Raw genomic sequence first — 20,765 nt, 5'->3', positions numbered from 1 at the left:
TGTCGTGGGCATGGTAGTCTCAATAAAGATGAGTGGCCCTTCTTCTTTCAATCTCCCCATCTCTCCAGCAGGCCGGATGGGCTAGCCTCTACTCTGTTTGGAGTGACACACTCCAGGGATCTCAATAGCATGCCCAGACAATCCTCTTTTGCAAAGAATGTCAGGTGGTCCATGGATACCTAAACCTATCCCAGGTCCCCAGATTACAAATCTCTTACTCTACACTCTCCCTCATTTACTAAGTTCCAACGAGCGTGTTCTTTCTGATCACTGACCACTACATCAAAAACTAGTGATGTACCGTACGTTGGCTAACTGAACATTGGGGGGGAAAAAAGAGGGCTCTTTCTGTCTCACCAGTTCATCCACACGCTGGGAGTTTCACACCTGCCATTCCCTCTCCCCAGAATGGTCTTGACCACCCAGCTCTCAGTATGGCTGGTCTCCTCTTGTCATTGAGGCTTCATCTGGAAACCGCACTCCCCCACTGAGCACCCATTTGAAAGGGCTGCTTCCCCCCATCATGGTTCTCTAAAGCATCACCTGCTTTATCATTTTTACAGCACGTATTAGTGTCTGGAAATGCCTTGTTTGTCTTTTTATTTGTGTAACACGTGTCTCCTCATTAGAGCAGGGACATTGCCGGTCTTTGTTGCCTTGTATTGCCAGCGGGTGGTCTCGGACATTCAGCAGGAACTCGATGTATATTTGTTGAAGAGACGAATGAATGAATGAGTGGGAACACAGATGAATGAAAGGATGATTAAATCATTTGGATGGATAAATGAACATGAATGGATGGCCAAATACAGATGGGAGGAGGGAGGGATTCAAGGACGAGGAGGTGGATGGTTGGATGTTTTCCAGATTCCATGCTAAACACTTTTAATACATGATCTTGTTCTATCCATGTAAAAGTCCCATGAAGGAAGAAACATCGTCATATTACAGACAAAGTGCTTAGGCTTCGAAGGTAGGAAACATCACTTCCCCCAGATTATACCACGAAGAAATGGTCAAGCAGGATTCCAACATAGGTCTGCCTGACTCCAAGCCCTGTACTCTTAACTACCACAGAAATCATCGTCCTGCACTCCTCTCATTTTGAGAGCCCATACAGGCCACCCAGTTCCTCTCCTGGTACCCATGTCCCAACAACAGCCAGATGACCCAGTCTGGGCCTCCATGTTGCTCCATTGTCTACCAGGGAGATGGCCCCAGAGGTCTGTGGGAGCATGTGTGTGAGAGGATTCGCAAGGTCTCTGCATACATGAGTGAGTGCAGAATGAAGTGACTGGAAATCATGTCTGTTCTCTGGGATGCCCCCCAAGTACCAGGGACAGGGCATGGCCAAAGACAGGTCCAAAGGGTCTGGGGGTGATGGCCACAATTTATGAGGTTGCCCAGGCACCAAGCCACAGCCTGAAGTCATTCCCCGTGGCTGCCAGGTAATCCCAGCACGTGGTTGGCCAGCCTCACAAAGTGAACACAGAGGAGGAACTAAAAGAGAATAAGGGCAGGTCGTGGAGGGAAGTTCCCCCAGGGTCATCAGACTATGGTGCAGAAGGCTCATGAAGTCCATCCCCTGTCTTGGGGCGGGGCCGTGCAGGACAAGGAGGATGGAGAAAGGGAGGTAGAGGAAAGAACGGTGAGCATCTCTCGGACTCCTGATGCAGGCCTCCCTCTTCCAGACACAGGTGAGTCGGCAGGTGCTTGGGTAGTCGAGAAGCTGGCCGGCATCAGCAGCTCTTGTCGTCACTGACTTCCACGTAGGGGAGCCCCACAGGCCAAGTGTCCCGAGGCCAGTAGCGGACTTTGAGGGTTTGACCTGGCATCTCATACCTGGCGTCCACTAAGGCCATGGTCACCATGCCATAGGGAAAAGTGATACTGATGAGGACGTGCCTGTGGGGTGCAGGGAGAAGGTGGTGAGGGCACCAGATGCCGACGTGCCCCTGAGCTAGCTTGATGCCCCCACCCAGGTCCTCTCCTCACTTCTCATGGATCCTGACCATCCAAAGGGACATTCTGGATCAGACCCTCAATTGCAACCAGATCCTACACTCACTCACACCCCACCCCCCAGTATCGGTGCCTCTGCTTTCTGCCCCCAGGCTCCTGCTCCAAGCTCTGGCATCTGAGATTGTCTGGTTCTGGTGCCCCATACCACAGGGCAGGTGCTTACCAGATGCTGTGCAGGTAAAAGAAGTTGATCTGCTGCCAGAAGCTGCAAAGCAAGCGGTCGCTGATCCAGCTGGTCAGTGCAAAAGCCCATAAAACCACGGAGACCTCCATGATATGCCGAAGCTCCTTATTGCTGGTTCTAGGGAGAGAAGGAGGGAGATTAGAGCCTGACTCGGACCGCAGAGCCTGAAGGGGCTGATGGGAAATTCCTCCATCCAAGGAGATGATGCTGAGAGGAAGAAACGACCAAGAACACCAGAGGGAGACCACAAGATGTCAAGACAACATCTTGAGAAACTGAGAAACTTGTGATGATTGCTAACATTTGCTGGGCTCTACATGTTCTTCCGATAAAAACTCAGTCCTCACAACCATGCTGTTGTTCTCATTTTGGAGAGAAGAAAGCAGGCATGTGAGATTAAGGTGTGCTCCAACCCCACCCAAGGTTTCACGGCCAGTAAGTGGCAGAGCTGGGGTCTGAACTAGGTTTGTCAGGCTGCAGACTTCTTAACCAACAAGCCCTCCCCTGTTTGTGTCTGGGGCTGCAAGTGTGTGAACACCTGTGAGTCAGTGCCCGAGAACTCGTGTCTGTGTGACTATGGGTTTGTCCGTGTGTGGGAGGGCAGAGTCTCTGGAGGCCATATCTTGGGACAACTCAAGATCAGAATCTGTTTCTCCGACAGCAGAGCTGACCCAGCATCCTTTAGGAAAGAGCATATCAGGGATTAATGAGGTAATAACTCCCATATGGTTAAAAGCGTGGGGTCTGCCCCCTACTTTAAAATGGGACGGTCTGAACATCAAAAAAGAATAATGAGTAAGGATGGATGAGATCTGAATAGAGAGTCTGGTGTCTGGTTCACAGCATTGTTCCACTGTCAAGTTTCCTCCTTTTGAGGTTGTACTGTGGTTACATAGGATGCTCCATTGGGAGACGCTGGGGAGAGCTGGATGGAGGATTCCCAAGACTCTCCACTATTTTGGCAACTTGCCATGAGTCTGCAACTACTTAACAAAAACTTAAAAATACAGCCCGGGGACTGCAATGGATTGAAACACTTCTGAGATATAAACATCTATGAGTTCACAATGATACTTTTTTAAAAAAAATTTCATTGGTCTCTACTAGAGATGGCTAAGGCCCCAACTCATTACTCTGGAAATAGATCAATTAAGGGAAAGAATCAATTATCCATCCTGTCCTCCCTGTGCAAACTCTATTTCCAGGTGGACGAGCGGAAGTCCTTCTTGATGGAAGAACTCCGGATAATCATTGCAAAAGGAATAATGGGTTCTGCAAACCACCCTCTTGCAACCACTAATGAATCCGTGGATGGAAGTGTGAGCCCGAATGGCTGCTGAAATCCTTGGGTGGAAAGTCAGTGGAAAAGTTTACAATAAAGTGAGAAGATGACGCCATCTGAATCCACTGATCCTTAATAGCACTAACTGTGGAACAACCACTCATTACGGGGTCCTAATGGCACGGAAACACCCAGCACCATACATGAAATATTCTGGCCTCAAAATATGTCAACCTAAATCTGGATCTAACTATTATTTTGCAAGAAATACAAAAAAGAAAGGAAGGAAGGTAGGAAGGCAGACAATGAAAGACACCACAGGAAGCAGACGGCCAAATCCAGAATGTTCTACAGGACAAATGATGGAGTTTCTGTTATCAAATCAGAGGCATGAAGATAGGGGAGGGAGGGAGAGACTGCTATGACATGAAGAAAACCTAAGAGACTATGTTCACATCCCAATTTCAACAAGACTAGTTGGAAGACGACATCTTGAGAAACTGAGACAACAGTGGTGTGATCTGGGTATGGTCTACTTCATTAGCCCTGAGTGTTCCCTATCTTCCATCTGTCCCTCTAGATCCTTCCCTACCTCTCTTCATTCCGCCCTGTGCACCAGGGAGGCAGGGTGCTGACCTGTGTGGACTGAAGCCGGGGACTGCTTTGTCCTTGGGCTTCCAGTTAGACTAGCCAATTGTTTCCAGTTGGTTAAGCCAATGGCTTCCAGTTGGGTTGGCCAATGGTTTCCAGTTGGGTTGGCCAATGAAGCACCCCAGCAAGAAACCAAAGGGTATGAGGAGGGTATGGTTAGAATATTTATTCTCCTGGCCTCCTCCATGTGGGGTTGGCTCAAGCTAGTTGCCACCAGCAACTGGAGGTCACAGTTCTTGCTAAGGAGACCCTCTTCACAGGGCTCTCTTCTTCCATACTCTTGTATTCACTCCCTCCCATTGCTCCCTCCATCAGGTCTCCTGATGATCATAGGATCCAACTCTTATCAGCACAATGGTTCTAAACGATCCCTAGTGATTTTCCTACACCTGCTCTCTCCTTTGTAAATAACCCTTTTATTCAGGTCTCTTCAAATGACCCCATTTCAGAGACCTCTCTCTATCCTGCCAAGTCCTAGTACGGGTTAAAAATAATAATAATTCTTTATTGGGAGAGTTAAGTCCTGAAAAGTTAATGGGTGCCATATACAGAATCTGAGGGAGAATGTATAATGCAAGTTGGTAAAATGCTGATGGTTGTTGGGACCAGTAGTAGGTACACGGAGGTTTATGGTACAACAGTCTCTGCTTGTATGTACGTTTGGATTTCAGCCCTAGGTACCAACCCTAAACCTGTCCCTTGTTAGTAGATGATCTTGGGGAAGGGACATCTCTCCCTTGAGCCTGAAGTCAATGAGAACTCCATCCCTGGGACTTGGTGAGAATGTGGGGTGAGGGAAGTACTTGGAGGGGATGGGAGCCACCTCCCCAGGGAGGCACCTGCAACCACCACCCACTTCTTGTATTCCTGGAACACGATGTAGAGGATATGCACAGCAATGCTGTTGAGGGCATACGCGTTGATCACGGGCCTCAGGAAGGACAGGAAGGTGCTGACCACAGTGGTGATGATGACCAGGCAGATGAACTGGGGCCTGAGGGAAGAAGGATGCAGCTGTCAGATGGCAGCTGGGAGTGTCCTGGGGTCTCTTGACCTTAGGCAGGGTCAGGAGATCTTGTGGCAGAGGTAGATGAGCAAAGGGAAGGAGTTCCAGGGAGCCCAACTGGACTCAGAGAAAAGTCTTGAGGGTCCCAGGTGGGCTTAGCAAAGGGCCCCAAGAAGGGTCTGATGAAACATCCCAGGTGGGCTCAGGCAGGGTCTGAAGGGGGCCCATGGGCAGGGGTGGGTAGGATTATGAGAGGGTCTCAGGGGGGCTCCAAGGGGCTTAGTCAGGTCAGCAGAGGGTGTCAGGGTCCAGGTGAGGTCAGTCAAGGGATTCAGAGGAGCCAGGTAGGTTGAAGGAAGGAATTATAGAGGTCCTATCAAGAGGGGGTCCTAGAAAGCTGATAGGTCATATGGGTCAGGAGAGAGATTCGGAGGGGTCTCAGGTCAAGAGAGGGGCCCAGGAAGAACCCAGGAGAGTTCCAGGGATCCCAGGGATAGGCTCAGGGGAGAGGTCCCTGGGTCCCAGGTAAGCTTAAGTATGGGTTCCTGGGACCCCCCCTAGGTAGCTTTGAACAGGTTCTGGAGAAGGTACCAGACTATCCAGGTAGGATCAGGAGAGGATTTCCGGGGGTCCCAAGTACTCTCAAAGGAGGAGTCCCTGGAAGCCGGTTAAGTCAGGTAGGGTCAGGAGAAAGTCCTGGGGTGATCGGGGGAGGGATTCCAAGGACCTCAAGTGAGCTTGGGGAGTGGACCCAGGAGCCTAGATGGGCTCTGGTGGGATCAACAGAGGACCAGCCACCGCCCCACCTGTTCTCTCCTAGGAAAGTGGGAAAGTAGCAGCGGGGCATCCATATGCTGTAGCCACTGGCCAGCAGCCACAGGATAGCGATCTCATCCAGCAGCTGGCCCAGGAAGCTAAGCGTCATGTGGAAGTACATGGAGAACAGGCCTGGAGCAAGAGACAAAGGTAGGTGGTCAAGGGGGTGGTCCCCCAGCCCTACCACCCCACGGTCATAGACCCCCCACCTACCTACGACCATGAAGAGGACACAGGTGATATAAACATAGCGGGAGCGTTTCTGGGCGTAGGGGTGCATCAGAAACATCATGAGAGGCCCAAAGATGAGGAAGGTGACATTGCTGAACTGGAAAAGAGGAGGACATGGGGAGGGGGTTATCAGAATCACAGGCAGAGGAGGGCTGCCCCTATGTCCAACCCTAAGGTATTAGCCAATTGGTCACCTAAACCCTTTCAGGCAATTAATCAACCCAGAGTTTGTCACTCTTACAGTCACCAGTCATCAATAGATTAATTACTCCATCTCTCATTCTGTCAGTTCATTCATTCACTCACTCATTCATTCATTCATTGAGTGTGGCAGACTAGCTACTAACCTTCTGCACACATCTGCCCCCTTTTCCTTAGAAATAGGATCCCCCCAAGTTTTAGACACACTACACAACTGAAGACTACACTTCCCAGCCTTCCTTGCCACTCACTGTGCCCTCGTGACCTGGTCTGAGCAATGGGATAGAAATGCAAAGGAATAATTATTTTTTTTTTAAAAATGTGAGCTACATTTATCAAGATAGACTGTATTACTGAGACATTTTTGAAATCCAGGGCTACACAAGGACATGTTCCCTTGGTCATCTGAGGGATGATGTCATCACTCATCACAAAACCACTAGAAGATTCCATTGTACCCTGGTGAGACAATTAGAGCGAGAGAGGCAAACAAAATCTTTGTATTATTATGAAAATAATTCTCACCTCAAGGAACCTCTGGAAGGCCTCAGGGAGCCCAAGTTGTCCATGGACAGTATTTCAAGAATCACTGCTCCATGAACAGCAGAGCTGTCGTGTGCTAATGTTGAGCTGCTGAGTTAACATTCCAGAACCATCTACCTCTCGACTTCCATTTCAAAAGATAAGAAGATATGATCTTGTCTTTTTAAGCTGTTTTTAGTGGGCTGTTTCACTTGAAACCAAAGCATCCTAGTTACTGGTCTTCTGGTTCCAAGTGACATGGGATTGGGTCCATGCTCCCCCATCACGGACTGTGACGAGTTAATTCAATGCTCTAACCTACCATATCTGCATTTGTGACATATGTGTAATGCCACTTGCCTCTTCGTGTTCTTGACCCAAAGATCCCTAGACCTCAGCAGTCCATGAGTATGATTAAGCTGACAAGAACACGTGCACCAGAATTTCAAGAGTTCAGAGTCCCTGATCGCTGCTACAGGACTTCAGTGCCCCCTCAAAGTTCCCCCCAGATACGTCCGGGCCACAGTAAGTCTCTCACAAGTGCTCAGAAACAAGTGTTCTCCCGGTCGGCTTGAGGTCAGCTTCTTGCTCACTCAATTACACCCTTCTCTCCCCAAAAAACTCTTCCCCTCGTAAATGTCTCCTCCATCGCCTTCATCCCATCTTAGAAAGTGAAGAAGTAGTACCCTGTTAACCAGGGCGCTCCGTTATTTCTCAGAAACCTAGTCTGAGGGGATGCCGACTCAAAAACAGAGAACACAAGGAAATGCAAGTCAAAACCACAGGGAGCGATCACCTCACACCAGTCAGAATGGCTAGTATTGAGAAAAAAAAAAAAAAAAAGAAGAAGATGACAAAATAACAAGTGGGGTAAGACTGCAGAGAAGGGGAAACCCTCGTGCACTGTTGGTGGGAATGCGAGTTAGTGCAGCCATGGTGGAGGTTCCTCAAAAGATTAAAAATAGAAATACCATAGGATCCCGTGATTCTGCTGCTGGGCATTGACTCTCCACCCCCCCCCTCAAAAACAAAACCACTAATCTGTAAGGATATACGCATCCCTATTGCAGCTTTATTTATACCGGCCAAGATATGGAAGCAACCGGGGGTCCCTGACACATGAATGGCTAAAGAAGACATGGTGTAGGGGCTCCTGGGTGGCTCAGCCCTTAAGCATCTGCCTTCAGCTCAGGTCATGATCCCAGGGTTATGGGATCGAGCCCTGCATCGGGCTCCCTGTTGCGTGGGAAGCCCACTTCTCCCTCTCCCACTCCCCCTGCTTGTGTTCCCTCTCTTGCTGTGTCTCTCTCTGTCAAATAAATCAATAAAATCTTTTTAAAAACGAAGAAGAAGAAGACGACGACGACGACGTGGTGTATAGTGGAACAGTACTCAGCCACAAAAGGCAGGAAATCTTGCCATTTGTGACAATATGAAGGGACCTAGAGGGTATTACGCCAACCGAAATAGGTCAGAGAAAGACAAATACCGTATGATTTCACTTATATGCGGAACCTAAAAAACAAAACCAGTGAACAAACAAACAAAAACCAGAACAGACTCATAAATACAGAGAACAAACTGGTGGTTGTCAGAGGGGAAGGCGTGGGGGATGGGCAAAACGGGTGAAGAGGTGTAACTTCCGGTTATGAAATCGATAAGTCATGGGGATGAAAAGCACAACATAGGGAGTGTAGTCAGTAACATTATAACATTTTATCGTGACAGGCGGTAACTACACTTACCGTGGTGAGCGCTGTGTAATGTATGTGATTGTCAAATCACTATGGCGCATCCCGAAACTCGTATAATATTCCATGTCAACTCCACTTCAGTAAAAAAGGAAAACACAGAGCACAGAGGCGAGTGTGGGGAAATCATTTACCTGATACAAGGTCACCATCTAGGACCCTAGGTCTTGGGCACCAAGACAAGATCCCGAGGCAGGAGCCCTTCTGATTCTAGGGAAGCCCATGGCTTTCCTTGGGTGATGGTGAACCAGCTCAAGGGCTGGTTCCACAATTTGAGGACCCTTGGCGAGCCGGTTTTGCAGCCCATGACCCCACCGATGTCCTTGCTTTCCACACCAAGGTGTCTGATGTCCACCAATGGACGATGTCAAACACATCTACCTGTTCCCAATGGCTGCCTGAGAACATGCACGCTGTGTCTGCATCCTGACACCCAACCCCACTGGAGCAGACACCTATCCCAAACTGGGCCAATCAGATTTTCCTGGGAATTTGAAACCTGGAACAGATACAGAGCCTGGGAGTCACCAGAATTGAGTTGCACCATTGTCGACTCTCTAGGGTCTTGGGATATTGTCCTGATGTTTAAGATATGGCAACCATTTTGTCACCACAAACAGACAAGGCTGAGAACACAGGCAGATACTCAAGGGTGGTATCTGTCTTGTGCTAAATCCTCCAGACCTGCTGTGGACCCCAGCCCTCCCAAGCAACTCATCTCTCCATTTTCTAAGATACCCCAGTACCTATCTAATGCATTCTTCTTGTTTGGTTTGGGGAGGGGTTGCTTGTTTGTTTTTGTTTTGTTTTGTTTTTGCCTAAGCTAGCTTTCTAATACTTGAATCCAGCAAAATCATCACCATTGTTGTATGAGTTAGGGTTCTTGGGTAGCAGGCAACAGAAAACAAACTTATACCATAAATATAAAAATGTGTGCATGGTTACTTATTTAATTTGTTTGTCAATTCAGTAATTTATTATGGGGAGCTCATTAATCCAAAGAATTGCAGAAAACAAGGAAAACCAGAAACCAGAACAGTTCTGAGCCTCGAGTGGACAATCTCTTCAGGGAGCAACTTTGGGCATGAATGGGGAAAAAAAATTATGTTCAGTTGTTATATCCAGGCCCAGGATTCAAACTCAGGAGATGTGGTCTGGGCCACAGCCCGCCCTTGGCCAGGGGTGGGGGGGGGGCACCTTGATTGACCATCCACTGAGAACATAACCAGAAGGAAAGGGGCAGTTGGTTGTCATAGGGAAGACATAGAGAATATGGTGCCATGGATACCAAATGGGCAAAATCCCAAATCAGATGTTCCCTCTGCCTTCAAACGAACGCCAGTCCTTGGGCGTATCAAGTATGGCAGAAGATACTGAGGCAACCAGTTCCCCAAACTCTAAACCCTCCATTTAAAACACGTCTGTGACTCCCATAGATAAAATGCAAACTCTTAAACCTGGCTTGTGAACTCCCTCCATAACTCACCTCTCTCCACCTTCAACTTTATCATCCAGGCGGAAGGGACAACTCAGTTCCCCCAAATGAGCCATACTTGCTCTCACCCCTGAACCCCCAGAAGTTGGCAGAGGTGGTTCCCACTGCCTGGAACAGTCTTTGTCCCCACTTACCCCTCTTTGCCAGGCCAAATACTACTCCATTTTTCCCCTGGGCATCACGTTTTGATAAAGCCTTCCCAATCCCACAAGGCAGGGTCAGATGATCTTCTTTGGGGCCCTGTCCCCCTATCCTAACACTTCTCCAGCTGTTCTGAAACTGCCTCGCTCTCCCACTAAAGCCAGCTTTGGGAACAGGCACTGGGTCTTCCCTGTTCTCCACTATAATCTCAGGACCTGGGTATAGTAGGTGCTCAATAAATGTTTCCTGCTGACTGGACCTCGAAGCAGGTTTCTGTGGTTCGCCAGCCACTCACATGAAAACACTTGGCAGAAGGGGTTATACCTGGAAAGTTCTGGATGGAAGGTGCTACGACTGTCACTTTCTTATCTTTGGACAACATGATTTTATAGGCATTGCTTTTAATCCTGGTGCACATCTCCCCCCACGAGGTCTAACTTTCTAGTTCTTATTTGACAATGGATCTCAGAGAGGCGGAGTGACTTCTCTGAGGTTGCACAGCCTGGGGAACGCCAGAGTTTGCTTTTACCCTCTGCCTTAAAAGACGAGAGGAGTAGACAGGCAGCAATGGTTACGAGAAGGCTTTCCTGCTCCCTGGCCGTGTGGCCTGGTGTCTCTGGGTCTCCCTTTCCTGCATCAGCAAAATGGCAGAGAACAATGAATGGGTGGTGCAGAGGCTGTGGAGGGCCGTGCGCGAGACCAGGCCTCAAAAGACTCCCTTGCCGGGGACGTGGTTACAGCTCAACAAATAGCAAGGGTTACTGCCAGTGGTGGTGTTGGGGGAGATAAGAGTCACAGGCTTATCCTTGGTTTAGTTGCTCCAAGCTCAGAGGCCAGCAGAACCAAGACAGAAGTTTTTTCTAACGCCCGAGTGTGCAGAATGAGGGCAACGCGACGGGCAGAGCCTCTGACTAATGAGCTCCTGCTGGCCCCAGAGATACCATCAGACACCGCCCCCTACCGGGGCCTCCCTCCCTGCCTCTGAGGCTGGGCCCCCACATTTCCCAACCAGCGGCCCTACCTAGACTCTTCCAGGACAGAGAGGCGCTGGTGCACGATCATGAGCCAGAGCCAGACTCTCTGGGTCCCAGCCCCAGCAGGTGCCGTCACCTCCATCCGCCTGTCCATCCATCCGTCCATCCATCCATCCATTTGCTTACTAACCCTTCCTTCAGTATCTACCATGCTGCTCAAGGACCTAGTAGCACCCCCAAAACGAAGTCTGCCTTCACAGGTCTATGCAGTCAGGGTTTGGGGGGCATTCTGTGCCGCACTTTCCTCCTCTAATGCCAAGCATTACCGTGAGGATGAGAGAACCAAGTGCTACGGGGCCGGAGAGTTTGGCTCACCGCTGTGAAACTCCACTGTCTAGAGCAAAGTCTGGCACACAGTAGGTGCTCAGTGAGTTTTGTTGTCCCTGTCCTCCTCACTGGACGGCGACCTCCGTGAGGACGATACGCACCTGTTTTGTCCCTGGCTGTGTCCCCAACGCCCACCTCGCAGGGCATGCATTGGGCGCTCGAGAAAAATCTGTCAAATCAATCAAATCAACGAACATCACCAAATGCCCCCGAGTGCTTTCTCCCCACCGCCAAAGCTCCAACTGCCACCACGCACACCCAGCTCTGTCACCTGTCGAGGACCCCCTCACATCCACCCAACGCGTGCACAAGAACACTGGTGCGGGGCCGGGGGCGTGGGGCTGGAGCACCAGCTGTAGACCCTCCCCGAACAGGACTTACTTGCATGAATTAAAACACACATAATTAATTGTTAATCACCCAGTAACTGAGTGACCTCACAATGCTGCGGTTAATTAAGTGAGAGGCTCTGGGACCAGGGGGCCCGGGCTTTAACTCTGGCACTTCCGGCGTACACAGCCTCTGTGCACTTGCGGTCTACATGCTGTGCAACCCGGGGGAGGAAACACACACTCTCTGAGCCTTTATTCCCCATTTGTAAAAATGGGGAGAATAAGAGTGCCTACTTCCTAAAATTGCTAGGAGGGTTACAAGAAGTGCTATTTGTTAAAAAAAAATTTTTTATACATAAACACTTTCGCATCTCTGCGCTGCGTTTACTTCCAACAGCAGTAGTTTTGTTTATTTCGTGCTTGGGACGCGTCAGGAACATTAAGGGTTTCTTTTAATTTGTTTTTTAAATTGATAAATAAATCACATACGATCAAATTCACTCTTTCAAAGTGCACAAGTGAATGGGTTTCAATCGACTCCTCACGCCGTTGTGCCACCATCAGCGCTATTTAATTCCAGAACATTCTCATCACCCCCCAAATGAAACCCTGTTCCCATAAGCAGTCACTCCCCACCCCCACTCCCCCCAGCTCCGGGCAGCCACGCATCTGCTTCTTATCTCTACAGATCTGACTCTTTTGGGCGTGTCCTATGGATGGAATCACACAGCGTGTGGCCGTCTGGGACTGGCACCATGTCTCCAAGGTTCACGTAGGATGTAGCGTGTAGCGCTCCGCTCCTGTTTACGGCTGAGTAGTAGTCCACCGTGGGGACGAATGATGGCGTGCTTCCCCGTTCATCCATGACGGACGTTTGGGATGCCCTACGGTCTACGGTTTAATCATATTAGCACCTCACAGCTGTTCCCCTTCTGAGTAAGCACGCAGCAAATATTTGCTGAGTAAATACGAGTGAATAAATGAACGGACGTAAGAATGAACGAGCCTTTCTTCCCTGTCCCACCCGCATGCTGTACCTCTGACTTCTGTTTTTTGTCAGTCTCCTCCCTCCCCCAGGACACCGGCCCCGTGAGGGCAGACGTTTTCGTTTGCTTTGGTCACCTCCGTGTCCCCAGAGCCCGGGACGGTCCCTGACCGGGTCAATTCTTGTTGAGTTGTGAGCAAAATGAAGGGGTCATTATCTCTTCAAATTGGACCCCGCTGTCATCCCCAGAAGGCTTTTTCTGAAGGAGAAAAGAGGTCCAGAGGGACCTATGGGGTCTGGGCCAGGAAGGGTCATGGGCATGGTCTCTGGGGTGTGAAATTATTCAATGAATAGGGTCTGCCCTCCCCGAGGGCAGAAACCATGCCCTCCTCATTTTCAGGGGGTGGGGGGCCGGAACAATTGTTTTTGCCGTGAATTTGATGAGAAGGAAGGCAGAAGGGAGAGGTATGGTTTCAGAACTCTGGGACCTGCTATGCACAGCCAGGGGCTCAGAGAGGGGAGGGTCTCCCCCTGCATCACACAGCATCCAAGGGAGAGAGGGATAGAAACCCCCACACTGCAGAGGCCAGCAACAGCCATGCTCACTGGCAGAAGGACGGGGGGAGGCTGTGGGAGGTACGGGCGTTGCAGCCTACACCCCCTGGCACGACCTCCCACTCCGACCTCTCGTACCCCTTCTGCAGAAGACGCCCACCGCTGCACCTTTGCCCATGCCGTTGCCCACTCCAGACACGCCACCCCTTTGTTCTGCATCCAAGCATCCAAGAGGGAGCTTTCTGGAGAGGACGAGACGCAGAGCTTCTGAAGTTTTGGCAAGACCCCAGGAAAAAATTCAGCAGCAAAGCTCAGCTGTCTCTCAGAGCCAGGGGGCCTTGAAACTTCTTCCTCCACCCCTGGAAACCCTCCTGAGTTGTCAGCAGCCCAGAAGGAGGCCACACCTGGAGGCCAGCAGGCCAATGCCAGCAGAAGCAAAAACTAGAGCAGCCCACACCTTGACTTCTCCCCCACCCCACCTGACCCAGGCCCTCCCACGCCCTTGACCTCTGTTCCTGTTGGATATGCCTGCCTGGTTCCCCAGGGCCGTCTATGAAAGCAACAAGGTGCCTCGGCTGCAGCCCACGTTATTGACTCTTTGCTGTTCAAAAGTCACCCATGGCTCCCCAGTGCCCTCACCATGGATCTCACGTTCCCCTGCCAGGCATTCTCCGTGTGGCCCCTGGAAACCTCCTCCACCTGTCTCTCCGCCTTCATTTCCTCCTTCATGGGCAACCCGGGCTCTGGCTTCAAGCCACCAACTGTCCCTTGGTCTGCCGTTCTCTCTCACCCCAAGATCTTGGCTTATGCTGGTCCGTTTGCTCCACATGCCTGAGAGAACATTTACTCATGCTTTAAGCATTGAGTTTCCCTCCCCATTCAGCGAGCAGAGGCCTCCCGTGTCATCCCCGTGGCTCCCCACTGCCCATTCTGGTCCCTTTGCCCTCCCTCTGTCAGATCTATTTCTGAACATGCCACTTCCTTATCCAGGGAGCACTGAGCCTCTCCAGGACCCCAGGATCAATCAGCTCAGGTTGGTTCATAACCGTGATATTGAATGAATGAATGAGTCCAATGAGTCCATCAGGAAATACAGGATATATTTGGAACACTCCCACCCAGCACTCAAAACTCGTTCAGCTTTATCTCTTCTCATAACTCTAGCCACAGGAACACACTTCCCTTTCCCAAACTGTGCAGGCTCTTTTACTTCCAAGACTCATTACATCCTTTTCCCTCTCTTCTCCCTTTTCCTCGACTCCTACCCTACCAGGCAAGCTCCTATTCATCTTTCAAAACCCAACTCCTCCTTGCCCTCCTCGATGAAATTGGTCAACACCTGGGCGGAGTCCTGGAGGGCTGCCCTCTTCTAAACCCTGATCGGGTAGTGCTGGGCTCTGCCTCCCCCGAGACACCGAATCATGCAAGCAGCAGATCAAGAAAGTGAAAGTTTCTGCAGAGTGAGCTGACTCCTAGGTGGGTCATGATGAGATCAACACGAACCGATCTTTTTAAGAAAATTCTTGCTACGTATTTTGTCTTCATTTATATACCTGCATCCAAAACGTGCCTTTAAAAAGCTGCACAGTATTTGCCCAGAATGTGTTCAGCCCTACACAGGCTGGTGGAAATGTTGTGGCTTCCTTTTTATGTATTCCACTACTGATGGCCATTAAAGATGACTCAGACGGCACTTTATATATAAATTTTGTTTTCTATTGGGATTATCTCTTTGATGCGAGTTCCTGGAGGCACAGTGACGGAGCGGGAGGAGAGGGGGCACTGTTTGTGAATCCATATCGCCACGCAACTTGGTAGATGGCCCGCAGGAAGCGGCAAAATACAAGTGCCCATTCACTACAAAATGAATCCATTTTTAATGACTGATTTGAGGAGGCCAAAAGGGAAAGATCTCATTGTTTTCTATGGGGCTGATTATTATAAATACAATATCAGAAGCTGGCAAACTCTGGCCTCTTGCCAGATCTGCCCGCTGTCCTGTTCTGTATGGCTTATGAGCCAAGAGCGACATTTACAATTTTAAATGGTTGAAAAATTAAAAGAAGAACGATATCTTGTGACACGTGAAAGTTACACGAAATGCGGGCTTCGGTGTCCATAAATAAAGTTTTATTGGCACACGGCCACCCTCATTTGCTTATTACATACTATCTGTGGCTGCTTTCCAGGTACAATGGTAGAGCTGAGTCATTTCCATACAGATTGTACAGCCCAAAAAGCCAAAAATCGTTAATATCTGGCCTTTGCAGCAAACGTTTGCCAACTCCTGAACTCGATTTATTAGCTCTGATGATGGGTTTGGGATACTCAGAAGTGTTTGGGAAGAGAAAATCTTGGGGAGACCCTTTATAACATAACTCGGATCCAATTCCTTGTCCCTGGTCTGTTTTGCAAGAGCCTTTTCAATAGGAGAGGAAATGTCCAAGTGTGTTCACACCAGGGAAAGACAACTACTATTTTGCGAAACTTCTGTTTCTCTTTGATAAGTATCTGGAAATGCAGGTACAGGGAGATGATGGGGTTGAAGCCTTGCATGTGTCATGACCACGTCTCCCGTAGCCTCAAAGGGTGTCTGCCAGTCTGCCAGTCCCTCCATTTGCTGCATTTGGAGACAGGTGAAGGGAGACTGAAGAGAGGAGCGTTTTGCATTGCCAAGAACAGATAGACTCGAGGCTCAGCCCAGCCCAAGGTCAGCCCTATCTTGGTGCCTTTTCTGGGGACTCCTGCCTCGGGGTGGGGTGGGCTGCCAGGGGATCCAGAAAGAAGACTCCTAGAACCTCAAACCTCTTCTCCGCCTCGGAGATCAGCACCTTCAGCCCCTCTCCCATTTGTCAGGTGATGGTACGGAGGACCAGAGGCAGTATTTCTGCCCAGGAGAAACAAGATTCAGGGAACGACAGGGAACCCCTGAATCTTAAACTCCCACCTCCTGGCTCTGGAAATCGGTGGGGCCAAACAAGGCAAAAGCAACCAGGGCATCCCAGGACTGATCTCCCTCTCCCCCATCCCCCAAAAAGAATCTCCTGGAAACACCAAGTTCAAATCCTAGCTCTAAGTGCCAGCATGGCCCTTGACCCCTGGTATAAATCTTTCAGCCTCCCTGAAGACCATTTCCTCACCCGGACAATGGGATTAACTTTATGTAATATACACTGTGCCTAATTCCCAAAGTCACTGTGAAGATTAAACTGAGATTTCTCCTCTGAAATATTTAGTCCAATGCCTGCCACGCAGAAGCACTCAGTAAAGGTGTGCTGGCATCACTCACCGTGGACTGAGCACCCTCGCTATGTGCAGGGTACAGAGCAAAGCCCATAGCCCGCATCACCCCCCATGCCAGTGGCTCCAGGAAGGTGGGCAACCCGCCTTATTCATGGCAGTCTCCCCAGCACCTCACACGGGGGTAGTAACACACCCCGCACGCAGCTTCGACTGCTTTGTGTCTTCCAAGCTTTGCTGAAATGCCTCTGCCATTTAGGCATTTTTTTTTCTTTTTCTTTTTTTTTAAAATATTTTATTTATTTGTCAGAGAGAGAGAGAGAGGGAGAGAGAGCGAGCGAGCACAGGCAGACAGAGTGGCAGGCAGAGGCAGAGGGAGAAGCAGGCTCCCTGCTGAGCAAGGAGCCCGATGTGGGACTCGATCCCAGGACGCTGGGATCATGACCTGAGCCGAAGGCAGCCGCTTAACCAACTGAGCCACCCAGGCGTCCCCCATTTAGGCATTTTGAGCCCTTCCAACGCAAGAGCTGGGGGAAGGATGATCCACAGTGCTGGTATGCCCAGAACTGAGGGGTCCCTAGGACGTGAGACTTTCAATTCTAAAACCAGGACAGTGCCCAGCAAACTGGAATGAGTTGGTCAACCTCGGCGGGGAGTACAGCTGAAAACAAACTAGACACAGTCACCTCCTCCTGGAAGCCCTTCGTGATCCACACCCCAATGCGCTCACAAATCACACCTCTACCCTCCCCGCTCCCCAAGGCTGCCCGTGCAACTCCCATTATAGCACCATCCTCCCGGGTTGTGAATGTCTGGAGTCACCTCTGTGTCCTCTGCTCCGGCGGGGTGGGCAGGTATTGGGGAGACTGGCTGTTTTCCTGGTCACTGTTGCCTTTCCAAAACCTTCCACAGAGCCTGATGCCAAATGCAGACGAATGAATGAAAGCTAGCTCTCCTTGCCTAGCAGATGAGCCAAAACGCAGAGGGGTGAATCCTCCAGCAGGATTCCCCAGCGGTGAAGCGGAGACGCCAGGTTGGAACCCCGGTCTGTTATGACTGTCACCCCCAGCCCTCCCACCCGGACCTCACCGTGTTGTAGAACTCGGCCACCAGCTCCGAGTGCTGAAAGTTACTCTCACACCAGTCCACCTCGGAGCTCTGGTAGGCGAAGATGCTGGGCATCCTGACGCAGCGCCCACTGCCCACTGGCTCAGTCTGGCAGAGAGGAGCATGAGAGCCTAGAACAGCCCAGCCCAGGTGAGACAGGCAGAGGACAGCTTGTTGCCCCACGGCAGGCAGGCAGACTGAGAGGAAAAACCTGCCGAACCACTCCCCCGTCGAACTAGGGTAGCCTCGCTGTGCGGTGGCGGCCGCCCTGGGCATAAGTGGAGGGGCTGGCACCATCCAGGGAGGGCGGAGGGAGGAGGGGCCGTGGGCAGGGGGTGTGCCTCCCATCCCTACCCACTAGGAGTGGGGGTTAGGGGGACTGGTATTAGAACAGTAATTTAAAGTAATAGCGAGCCCAGTGGGAAGAGTAGCCTGGCTCGCCCCACTTTACAGAAGAGCACACTGAGAAAGAAAGCACCAGATCACTCGCTGAGGGCGTCCATGGTGACAGTAAGGCCACAGCGTGAAAACAGGCAGCTGAGTCCAGGCTCCGGGCTCTTCACCAGTAGGTCCAACCACCTCCATACTGGCAAAGCTCCACACGGCTACTTCCCATACCAGGGGCAACAGTACTGGACTTGGCTCAGCCAGTCCTTGGTGATGTAAGGTTACCTTGTTATTTCATGTTTGGGGGCCTGGGTCTTTCTGTGTGTGTTATGGGAGGCTGGGCTGGACCAATGCCACTTCTCTTGGGTGGTCAAAACCTCAGAAGCCTAGAGTAGCCCGGCTTCTACCGGGGGCCACCTTCAAAGCCCCCATGAAGGGAGGAATCTGTAGAGCTCCTGGCCTGGGGCCCCTAGTCCTGGGTTCTGGGGGCTGTGGAAAGCTCTGGTTTTAGAATCAATGAGGCCTGAGTTTGAATTCGGAGCTCCTCCCCTTCCTAAGTTGGAGGACCCTGAGCGAGTGAATCCACCTCTCTGGGCCTTGATCTGCTAATCTGTAATATGGGGAGGGTGAAGCTAGACCCAACTGTTCTAAAAACGCACAGAAATACACAAGTCAAGAGCTTAGCTCTCTGCCTGGCCCAAAGTGGGCCCAAGATCAAGGTAACGGGTTTTCTTATTGTAGCTGACCTTGAACTTGAAGGCAACCTGTGGGTATAATAATAATAATAATAGCACATTTTACTGACGACTTGCTGGTGCCAGGCTCTTTTCTAAGAGCTCAGCGTTTAGTATCATCTCATTGAATGTTCTTGACAGCTCTACGAGAGACTCACCGCCTCTACGTCACTAGCAAGGAAACTGATATCCAGAGAAGCCAAGCAATTTTTACCCAAGGTCACATAGCTAGAAAGTGAGACCGTAGGGCAAGCCACTTTGCCCCTCTAAGCCACAGGTTCCTCATCTGTAAGACGGGGATAATAAGAGTACCTGTCTCTTAGGGTTGCTGTGCCCATTTAATGAGCTGATACAGTGTTTCCCTAGAAAGACTTTGGGTGATGGACGGACCTGCTTCCGAGACTCAGTGAATTGTGTGGCAAGTAATCCACTCCCTTTTCAACTCTTAATAGTTCAAGGAGTGGGGCTTAATTGGTGTTAATAAATGTTTATGCCCCTTAACACTTAATCCCTTTGTTTGATAAGCAGTCCTTCAGTAGGCAACAGTATCCAACTGGAATGCAGTGACACTGTTTACATTGTATTTGTTTTTAAATAAGCTTGCCTTACTGGGGTGATATCCACTTTTCACTCGTGGCAGGGTTACAAAATTTCTTTTTTATTTTTGTAATTTTTTAAAGATTTTATTTATTTATTTGACAGACAGAGATCACAAGTAGGCAGAGAGACAGACAGAGAGGAGGGGAAGCAGGCTCCCCGCTGAGCAGAGAGCCCAACGAGGGGCTCAGTCCCAGGATCCTGGGATCATGACCCGAGCTGAAGGCAGCTGCCCAACTGACTGAGCCACCCAGGCGCCCCTGATTTAAGCTTTCTAATTCTGGGGGTGGTTACCGAAATCTATATATGTGAAGAAATTGCATACGCACATACACACACATGAACATAAGAGCTGTTGAAATCTGCATAAGATCTGTAGGTTACATCCAGGTAAATGTCCTGTTTTGGGAACTGTGTAGCTATATAAGATGCACCATTGGGGAAAAAACTGAGTGAAATGTACAGGGGGACCAGTGGAATTGTTACAATTTCTTGTGAGTGTATAATTATCCCAAAATAAAGAGTTTTGTTTCTTTCCGAGTAATTGATTTAGGCTTTCCACCGGTGGATGAATGGATCGACAGAATGTGGTATAGCAATACAATGCAATATGATTCAGCCTCACAAGGGAAGGAATCCTGACACCTGCTACAATGTGGAGGGACCTTGAGGACACTGGGCTCAGTGAGAGAAGCCAGACCCAGAAGGACACATCCCGCAGGACCCCACTCCCAGGAGGTCCCCAGAGGAGTCCCGTTCACATAGACAGAGAGGAGCTGGTGGGAGCCGGGCCTGGGGCAGGGGATGGGGATTCCGTGGTCCATGGGGACAGTCTCTGTTTGGGGACATGGAAAGTTCTGGAGACGGAAGGTGGGGGTGGCTGCAGGATTATGTGAAAGTGCTTCATGCCACAGCTGTACATTTAAAAATGGTTAAGATGATCGGTTTTATGTTATGTATAATTTTCCACAGTTTTTAAGGGTTTTTAAAAGGGTTTTATTTGACAAAATATAAATAGAGCTTAGGCAGAAGGTGGATAATATGAAAATCTTGAGGGTGGTCTGTGAAGGTCAAATATTGGTGCTTAGTCCAGACACAAATATCATGTTGCTACTATTATTATTATGGTTATTATTACTCACAAGGTGTCAAAGCTTCCATGCTC

General features: G+C 49.9%; 1 protein-coding gene across 1 annotated transcript; it reads right to left on the bottom strand.

Moving 5' to 3' along the window:
• Window positions 1-571: 571 nt before the first annotated feature.
• ACER1 (alkaline ceramidase 1) lies at window positions 572-18,057 on the bottom strand. Its single transcript, XM_080822085.1, has 6 exons — window positions 17,865-18,057; window positions 6,175-6,289; window positions 5,952-6,093; window positions 4,996-5,133; window positions 2,186-2,323; window positions 572-1,905 (listed from the first exon to the last, which is right to left on the bottom strand). Exons 1-6 carry the CDS (start codon window positions 17,955-17,957, stop codon window positions 1,740-1,742), a joined length of 792 nt encoding a protein of 263 aa, XP_080678211.1. The 5' UTR covers window positions 17,958-18,057; the 3' UTR covers window positions 572-1,739.
• Window positions 18,058-20,765: the final 2,708 nt, after the last annotated feature.

Source organism: Martes martes (genome assembly GCF_963455335.1).
Source record: "Martes martes genome assembly, chromosome: 1".
NCBI lineage: Eukaryota > Metazoa > Chordata > Mammalia > Carnivora > Mustelidae > Martes > Martes martes.
This window is presented reverse-complemented; position numbering and strand designations above follow the sequence as displayed.